Genomic DNA, 9,352 nt, shown 5'->3' on the forward strand with positions numbered 1-9,352 from the left:
GTCCTGGAGCGGGAGGCCGGGCCATGCCGAGTGCCCACACTGAGGCTCGGCCCGGGCCGTGTGTGCTGCAGGCACTACATGGCGGACCGTCTGCTGAGCCTGGGCTCGAGCTGGCTGGAGGGGGCCGTGCTGGAGCAGATCGGCCCCTGCTTCCCCAACCGCCTCCCCCAGCAGATGCTGCAGAGTCTGAGCACCTCTGAGGAGCTGCAGCGCCAGTTCCACGTCTACCAGCTCCAGCGACTCGATCAGGAACTACTGAAGCTGGAGGACACAGAGAAGAAAACACAGGTGGCTGCCAGGGAAGGGATTTGCTAACACAAATGGGACGATAGGAAGGAAGAGAGGCATTGAGCAGACCAGAGGAGGCCCACTGGCTTTTGGGAACCCCATGTTCCTTCTTCAGGTGGGCCATGAGGCCAGTGGCAAGGAGCATGAGAGAGAGAACGAAGAGGAAGCTGAGGGAGCTGGGGCAGCAGCGGCAGCAGAAGTGACAGAAGAAGAGGAGGAGAACGAGGACCTCTACTATGAAGGGGCAATGCCAGAAGTGTCTGTGCTTGTCTTATCAGCACGCTGCTGGCCCATTGCTTCCATCTGCCACACGCTGAACCCCAAAACCTGCCTTCCCTACTACCTGAGGGGCACTTTGAACCGATACTCCAACTTCTACAACAAGAGTGAGGAGCTGGGCAGAAAGAACGGGGGCTGGGATACCTGAAAAAAACCTGGGGTTGGGGCGGACCCTGAGGTTGGGAGCCTTGATGGGGGGGATTTGAGAAGAAAGGGCAGGAAGTTAGGTTTGTGTTGGGGGTGGGGTGGGGCTGTCCGACACGAGATTGTTAGACTTACCTTTTCTGTCCTTAATATAAGAACCAGGACTCTTTTTGTGGGTGGTGGGGAGGATGGAGGCAGGAGGCACCTGAGGCCACCAGAAATGGCTCTCCCTCAGGGGTAGGTGTCTGGCTCCTGGTTAGTCGTTGTACCCTAAGCTGATCCTGGACTGGGCATTGACATAGGAGGGTGAGAGAATCAGACCTGCCCTCAGGGAGTCCCAAACGAATGGAGGAGACATTATCTCCTCTCTCACAGATATTCCAGTTTGATAAGAGCCCCAGTCCTTCCTTACTTCATGGTTTTGTCTCCCTAAAAATGGGAGACTCCTCAAAGACACTGATCAGAGCCCACCTGCTACAAGGCTAGGCACCCGGTGGGCCCCCAGATGCCTGAGGCTCACCTAGGAAGCAGCACAGAGAACGCGGAGCTCTGGACACTCAGGCCAGGAACCACAGTGCCCACAAATGCTGGGCCTCATGCTCTGAAGAGACTCGTGGGACAAAGCTCAGCCAATGGTGTGCCCTCACCAGCCCCGACTCCCTCCTTTCCCTGCTCTTTGCCGCCCTCTTTCTCCCTGATCTTTCTCAGGTCAGAGCTATCCTACCCTAGAGCAGGGCCCACAGAGGCGACTGCAGTGGACATGGCTGGGCCGGGCTGAGCTACAGTTTGGAGACCAGACCCTGCATGTGTCCACCGTGCAGATGTGGCTGCTGCTGTATCTCAATGACCTGAAGGTGGCTGAGTCCTCTGACTCCCTGCTCTCTCCCACCTTGTCCTCACCTTTCTTCCCTAAAACTATCCTGCCCTCGGCCCTCTCCGCGCCACCCCTTGTGGAGGCCCTGAATGTTCTCTCTTCCTCTCTAAGGCGGTCTCCGTGGAGAGTCTGCTGGTGCTCTCAGGGCTGTCTCCAGACATGCTGAATCAGGCGATTGGGCCTCTTACTTCTTCAAGAGGTCCCTTGGACCTCCACGAGCAAAAGGATGTCCCAGGAGGTGTGTACTTAGGGCAGGGAAACCTTAGCCGGGACCAGCCTCATCATGGGCCCCCCCACCAAGTGACCAGTGCTTATTTCAGGGGTGCTCAAGATTCGAGATGATAGCGAGGAGCTCAGGCCAAGGAGAGGCAACGTGTGGCTCATCCCACCTCAGATCTACCTGAAAGCCGAGGATGAAGAGGGCCGGAACCTGGAGAAGAGACGGAATCTTCTAAATTGCCTCATTGTCCGAATCCTCAAGGCCCATGGGGACGAGGGGCTGCACATTGACCAGCTTGTCTGTCTGGTAGGCAGGGGTGGGCAGGGCGTGAGGGGCCTTGTGGGGGGAGGGCAGACCACAGTGGGAGGTAGATCCACGTTTGAAGCCTCTGGTTCACTATGGAGGCTGTAGGTTTGTGACGAGTGAGGTTGGGGTGCGCCTGGTGTCCTTAGGGCTTACTGTCTTGGCAGCTTGTGCTTGGAGTAGAAGCTAGAGGTGGGGTGAGCTGGGTGTCTCTGACCTTCCCTTGCTCCCCCTTCTCTCTCCATACCAGGTGCTGGAGGCTTGGCAGAAGGGCCCATGTCCTCCCAGGGGTTTGGTCAGCAGCCTTGGTAGGGGGTCTGCCTGTAGCAGTACCGATGTCCTCTCTTGCATCCTGCACCTCCTGGGCAAGGGCACGGTGAGACGCCATGATGACCGGCCCCAGATGCTGTCCTATGCAGTCCCCGTGACAGTGATGGAGCCTCACACCGAGTCCCTGAACCCAGGTTCCTCAGGCCCCAATCCACCCCTCACCTTCCACACCCTGCAGATTCGCTCTCGGGGTGTGCCCTATGCCTCCTGCACCGGCACCCAGAGCTTCTCTACCTTCCGGTAGCCCTGGAGATGGGGTCAGGGCTAGGTAGGGCTGGGGCTTTCTAAAAAATAAAATGCTGGAGTTTGAGTACATGGCCTGTGTGGTGACTGCTAGGGATCTCACGGGGCAGGGGGTGCTTTTCTGGCTGAGAGGGGAGAAGAGCCCTTTGGCCCTGAGGCTGACTCATTCCATGCCGAGAGTCACTCCTAGAGTGAAGATGGCAGCCTGGGGAGAAACATGGAGGGAGTCAGGTGTGTCTTAGCATCCCCGCTCTTGGCAGGAGGTTAAGTGGACAGGGATGGATCTCCAGCCCTTCTCAGGGTGTGGGATCAGAAATGCTTCCACCTGGCAGGCTGGAGACCCAAGCGCACATTGCTGCGCGAGCTGGATGACATATAACTTGGGCAGATTATCAAGCAGGGCCCCATTTCCCTTCGTTGTGGAATTGGACCAGTCCCTGTGGGACTCTGTTGAGTACCAGGTGTGGAGCATTTGACACGGTAAAGACTTTGCCAATGGCTACCACACCCAGCAGTGAGTGCAGTGTACCTTCCCTAGGTAAGGCTGACAGGGTGGAGGTGAGATAATGGAGCTTTGCAGCTACTGCAGGCACCCAGGAGCCTGAATGTGTGCCCGGTCTGGATGCTTGAGAATCTTGGTTGGAAGCAGACCTATATGGAAGCTCCCATGAGCTCCTCCTCGTTGCCTCTCTTCTGGCCATGCAGAGCTACACACTGTTGCCAAAGCCGGACCCCAACTAGCCCCATAGGAAGGCCTGTACTGCTATGATTGGCTCCCCTGGCCCCACCCACACTGAAACAGGGCTGGTCAGGCTAGGAGTCCCGGTGCCAGGGGTGGAACTCTGCGTTTTTGGCAGGGTCCAATAGGGGAGGAGAGAAAGAATGACCCAGGCATACCCAGTTCATGGTTCTTGCAACCAAGGTGACTAGGAGAAAACTACAGGAGGCAGAAGTGGCAGGCAATAGTCAGGTAGTGAGAGAGGGCAGAGAGGCCAGACAGTGAGAACAAGGTTCCACCTAGGACTGAGATTTGGAATAGAATTTGTAAGGGAAAAAGAAGCCAGGGCTTGGGAGTCAAAGTGCCCAGGATGAGGCAACAAACCAGAGGGCCAACAGAGGGCGGACACAGGGGGCCCGGACTTGCTTTGCGGTATGGTGGCCCCATGGTGTTGTCAGTGGTTCTCACAGATCTATCCTGTCGGTCCACGCTGTTCCATGAGGCAGAAGCCAGGCAGGCAGCAGCAAGCTTGGGCTACAGAGGGCCCCAGGGCACACGGGAGCTGCTGCAGTGTCACTTGGGTGCCTCTGCACCTGTGTCAGAGATCATGGTCTACTCTCTTAATGGTCCAGGTCATGCCCCAAAAGCTAGTCTCTGGAGCCAGAGCTTTTTGTCCTTCTCTGGGATCCCGTGCTCTCGATGAGCCTATCCTTCCCCACCAGAAACCCAGAGAGCCCTGTGCTGTAGCAGCCAGGCCAGAATGCACATGCTGGGGACAGGATGGGTCCTTCTCTCACTGCCACCCGTGCTTCTTCTGCCCCCATGGGCTCCTATGTGGGCTAAGCTCTATGCCATTGGTCTTCCTCAGTGCCCTCACTCAACCCCGTGTTCATCCTCCTCAGTCACCCTGCTCCTCAGTCTCCCATGGAGACCTACTCGCTCATCTGCAATGGACGAGTCTCCAGCAGGTCTTAAGGGAAGGACACACCAGCTATGGCCCCCAAACCCTGCATGTTCCCATCTGTAGTCCACTCCTGTGTTGCCCAGTCCTTAGCACACAATTTAACGTCACCCCCTGACTCGGGCCTGATTTGCCCAAATCCAGTAATCCGGTGAGCAGTCCTGAATTCACCCTTCTCTTACCAGCAAAAACCTGAGCCGCCTTCTCTGCCCTCAGGACGTTTCCATCCCAAGAGGGCACTCACTTCCAGGAAGACTTGGGACAGAAGTTTACTACCCTGAGCCCCTGTGAAACCATCCCCACAGCCTCAATTCCTTATATCCCTAAAGCTCATTTGCACACAAAGGATCACATAGATTCCATTTTATGTGAAATGTCCCAAGATAGGCAAATTGAGAGACAGACAGTGGTTTAGTGGCTGCCTATACCTGGGGGATTGGAAAGAAATGGGAAGTAATTTTTGGGGGTGTCAAAAATGTTACAAAATTGACTGTGGTGGTTACACAAGTCTGTAAATATACTAAAAACCATTGAACTGTACTTTTTTTTTTTTTAAGATTTTTATTGGGGAATTGGGGGGATGGGAACAGTGCTGGGGAATTGGGGGAAGGGGAACAGACAAGTTGCTGTCGTTTTGTTCTTCAGTCTAGTTGTGGAGGACGTTGCTTCACTAGCCCAAGTTGGCACCATCATTGTGCTCTTCCCGGGTGAGGCAGATCAGTCGCCAGCTTCTGGATGGCCACTCACGCTGGCTGCTGGCTACATACGGTAGCCCATGGCAACCCACTGCAGCAGGGGCTGCAGCCTATGCTGTCACCAGCGACTCACAGCAGCCCAGCTCCAGGTTGAGCTGTTGTTTAGCATCTTAGCTGTGGAGGGCAGTGTCACTGGCCCTCATACGTGGGATCCGAACCGGGGCCCTCTGGCGTCTCAAGCCAGTTCTTAACCATCGCACCACTCGGCTGGCCCTGAACTGTACATTTTAAATGGGTAAATTGTACATGTGAATTATATCTGAATAAAGCTGTTACCAATAAAAAACAAAAAGAAAAAAAAACCCACTCATACAAATCCACAGCTAAAGCTCAGAGCTCTCCAATGTCTCCTTGGTCCTTGCTGAAGAGAAAAGTAGCAGTTTGAAGGCTTGGGGAGCCAATACAGCTTTGCAGTGGACATACGCATACTGTTTTCTTGACCACGCTTCATCTGAACCCTCTTCTCATGCTTGCGAATTCCCCAACATAAATCTAGGTAGAGGACAGAGCCCACCTTCCACCATATAAAAGCCCAGGTACTTGCTTTCCTGGCATCCCATTGGAGCCATGTGACCAAGGCTTGGCTAATCAGATGCCTCTGCTGGGAATTTCTCAATCGAGAGCAAAGCAGTAGGGAAAGTGGAGAATACCTTTGGTGGCAGCAGTGACATCTTCACATCAACACTCTGGTTCCAAGGTAAGATTTAGAGTGCTTTATTTTATTTAAATTTTATTTTATTAAAGTGTTTTTCCAGGACCCATCAGCTCCAAGTCAAGTAGTTGTTTCATTCTAGTTGTGGAGGGCGCAGCTCAGTGGTCCATGTAGGAATTGAACCAGCAACCTTGGTGTTATTAGTACTGCATTCTAACCAACTGAGCTAACAGGCCGTCCTACAGTGCTTTTAACTGCTTAGATCTCCCCACCCATGACATACACACTTTTTTTGAGCTTCTCACCAACTTGCTTAGTGTTTCTGTGAGCCTGATAGTTCAAGTCTTTTTCTGATTTTATCAGGCAGAATGTGTTCTTTGGCTTTAAAGTAGTCTTGACACATGTGGCATTGGGGACCCTATAGCACTAGATCTCTTACTCCTTCAGGGCAAGGCAAACTATCTTAGTAGCTGCAGCCCTCTGCTTACAGTCACTGGGAGGAGAGCATTTTATGCTTCATCTCACATTTCTGTAATCAGAACCTTTTCCTCCATCCCAGAAGCATCAAGCAATAGATGTCCTAGCTTTTAATTCAGCCTCTCTTCCTTTTCCTTATAGCTGTTTTTTAGATGTTAGTCTTCCTAGTGTTTTGTAATTTATGCTTTTTTTTTTTTTTGTCCTGCTTGGGACTTCCTGATTCTTAGGTTTATAAATTTCATCAATTTTAGAAAATTCTCAGCCTCTTGAAAATAAAATAGTCACTCCTCCTGGAACTCAGATTCTTTCTCACCTATCTCTACGTCCCATGTTTTTTAACCTCTTTCCTTAATTTCCATTTCTCTGTACCTACTTCCAGTTCATTCTCCTTTTAGGTATTGTCTAATCTGCTTCTTAACCAGTTTCCAACTTCACATACTATATTTTTCTTTTTTTAAAAGAAGATTTTATTGGGGAATCGGGGGAGGGGAACAGACAAGTTGCTGTCCTTTTGTTCTTCAGTCTAGTTGTGGAGAACATGGCTTCACTGGCCCATGTTGGTATTATCATTGCGTCCTTCCTGGGTGAGGCAGTCGCTCACCAGCCATTGGACAGCCGCTCACGCTGACTGCCAACCACTCACGGTAGCTCATGGCAGCCCACTGCAGCAGGGGCTGCAGCCTAAGCCATTGCCGGCAACTCATGGCAGCCCAGCTCCATGTTGAGCTGTTGTTCACCATCTTAGCTGTAGAGGGCGCAGTGTCACTGGCCCTCATGTGGGATCCAAACTGGCGCCTTGCTGTTCAGAGCTGGTGTCCCAAGCCAACTCTTAACCAATGCGCCACTCGGCCAGCCCACATACTATATTTTTCATTTTTTAAAAGTTTTCATTTTTATCAAGCCAATCTGGTCCTTTTTGATATCCATTAGTCATACTTTTTCTTTAGACATAAATAAGACATTTTATATTTTGTATTTTTCCTTTCCCCATCTGTCTTTGCTGGTCTAATTCTGTTGCCTACTCTTCCTAATGACTCCTGTTCATAGTGGTTTCTTTCCTTGTGTGCTTTATTTTCATTGTAAACTCATAATCGTTTAAATTCTATCTGAAGGAATTCCTTGAGGCCCGGGTTTAAAGTGCAGTCGTCCAGGGAGGACTGCATTCTGCCAGGAGCCTGGAGGCACTACCAACCTGAGACCACTTTAAACTGAATTGTTAGCTTGAGGATTTTCCAGTCCACATGGGTAGATTAGATTCTAGACCCAAATAGTATTGAGAGCCAACTGTGCTTACCTATTATTGGGGAAGCTTTTTGTCCCCACCTCCTACCTCCCCTTGCATCCAAAACCAAAGGTAAGTAGCTCAGTTGTGGGATTGGTTCACCCTTTAAATGATCATGTCATCTTCTGGGTTTAAATAGGAGGGGTCTCTGATCTGACTTCCCACTTTGTAGGAGCTTTAGGTTTGTTGCTACCCCCACACATGGTCCTACTAAAACGGTAGGTTTAGGCCACCCACAAACCCCACAAAAAAAAGCAGAATGAAAAGATGAGTAACAAGAACATTTATGAACTGGCTCCTGCATCAAGATCCCGTCCTGGGAGCCATCAACAGACTCCATAGCCTGGGACACTGATCCTTTTTCTTCTATACCAGAATCTCTAGTTTAAGGCAGGGATTGGAGAAGGACATGAAGATATGATGAACCAGATACAAACAGAAGAAGTGTGGCATGGCAGAAGGCTGAGCTGTTCTTATCTAGACCTGGGGCAGTTGCAAAAGCCTTCTAGTCATCTCTGAGCCAATCTAGTTCAAGGGCATCTGTGATCCTTGTCCTTGAATGAGAAAGAACCAGAACAGGCCAGGCCAAGTCTGCTCCCACAGATCCATTTCTCACCGGGGCAGTAGCAGAGCTGAGGACAGTTCCTTATTAGTCTTTGTTCAAAGGGAGATGTCTCCTGTCCTTGCCTGCATTTCGGCGCCTTTTTCGACTCAAGAAGCTGTCTAGCTTCTTGCTGCGTTTCAGTTCCTTGAACTTCTCAGCTAGGGCCAACTGGCGCTGCTCAGCTAGAGGACAGGGAGGAAAAAAGCTGGTAAACAAAGGAGAAATCACTCCTCTTTTTTCCTTTTCCTAGGTCAGTAATTCTCAATCACTATGCTGGGATACAAGACTTATTTAGAGTTCACTGGTGTATATAAGCAAGCTGACTTTTTCTGATTCCACTCTTTCTCAATTCAACCAACAGAGATCCTTCTATGTGCCTGACTCAGGGTGGGGGTGGGGGCAGAGAAAAAAAACAACACTCCCGGCCCATAATCTAATAAGGAAAACAAGAATGATCATAAATAACTCCTCCCTACTATTTCTACTTTCTTCCACCTTACCTTGGGATCCAGCCTTCATGCCTCCCCTTAGGACCCCAATACAGTATCCTGCCACTATGGCCTCCGACCCCGTCGCTGTAACTAGCCTGTAATAGTTGTGCCCCACTCACATTTCTTCAGAAAGTATGGACGATGGCCCTGCTGGGCCTGAGCCCGCCGCTCCTGCTTCAGAGCCAGGTGCAACTCTTGCTGCCGCTTTCGTTCCTGTTGTGCCATTTCTTGCTGCTCCTGAGATGGGTGAATAGGAGGGACTGTGAATCACCTCCTGCCTTGAACTGCTCTTACCACCCACCCACAATTCTGACCCACTCACCATTCGCTGAAGCAGCTGCTGTAGTTTCTCATGCTCCTCTCCTGAACGGTGCTTCTTTAATTGCTTTTTCACAAGCTACACAATGGGGAAATGAATATGATGGTTAGCATTCTGTAAATATTAGCTGCAATTCTGTGCCAAGCATTATTCTGAGAGGTTCACATATGTTAACTGAATAACACTATGGGATAGGAATTATTATCTTTTTTTCTTTTTTTTTTTCTTTTTTTTGGGGGGGGATGGGAACAGTGCTGGGGAATTGGGGGAAGGGGAACAGACAAGTTGCTGTCGTTTTGTTCCTCAGGCTAGTTGTGGAGGATGTCGCTTCACTGGCCCAAGTTGGCACCACCACTGCGCTCCTCTCTGGCGAGGCAGATCAGTCGCCGACCTCTGGACGGCCGCTCACTGC

At 51.1% G+C, this 9,352-nt stretch overlaps 2 protein-coding genes across 3 annotated transcripts in view; one reads left to right on the forward strand and one right to left on the reverse strand.

The window, feature by feature from the left end:
* CUL7 (cullin 7) overlaps positions 1-2,751 on the forward strand; it is a 15,666-nt gene extending 12,915 nt beyond the window's left edge. Inside the window, exons 21-26 of the mRNA XM_019642700.1 lie at positions 72-288; positions 404-674; positions 1,420-1,565; positions 1,697-1,823; positions 1,906-2,111; positions 2,359-2,751. Of these exons, the coding sequence (XP_019498245.1) occupies positions 72-288; positions 404-674; positions 1,420-1,565; positions 1,697-1,823; positions 1,906-2,111; positions 2,359-2,682 (1,291 nt within the window). The 3' untranslated portion in view covers positions 2,683-2,751. The remainder of the gene's footprint in view (positions 1-71; positions 289-403; positions 675-1,419; positions 1,566-1,696; positions 1,824-1,905; positions 2,112-2,358) is intronic.
* Positions 2,752-7,790: 5,039 nt separating this feature from the next.
* Positions 7,791-9,352, reverse strand: part of LOC109382875 (kelch domain-containing protein 3) — a 10,980-nt gene continuing 9,418 nt past the window's right edge. For both annotated transcript variants that reach the window (XM_019642665.1, XM_019642664.1), the window contains 3 exons: positions 8,944-9,018; positions 8,741-8,858; positions 7,791-8,312 (listed from right to left, as the gene is read on the reverse strand). In XM_019642665.1, coding sequence (XP_019498210.1) covers positions 8,176-8,312; positions 8,741-8,858; positions 8,944-9,018 — 330 coding nt within the window. In that variant the 3' untranslated portion in view covers positions 7,791-8,175. The remainder of the gene's footprint in view (positions 8,313-8,740; positions 8,859-8,943; positions 9,019-9,352) is intronic.

Source organism: Hipposideros armiger, unplaced genomic scaffold, assembly GCF_001890085.2.
Source record: "Hipposideros armiger isolate ML-2016 unplaced genomic scaffold, ASM189008v1 scaffold_72, whole genome shotgun sequence".
NCBI classification, from domain to species: Eukaryota; Metazoa; Chordata; class Mammalia; order Chiroptera; family Hipposideridae; genus Hipposideros; species Hipposideros armiger.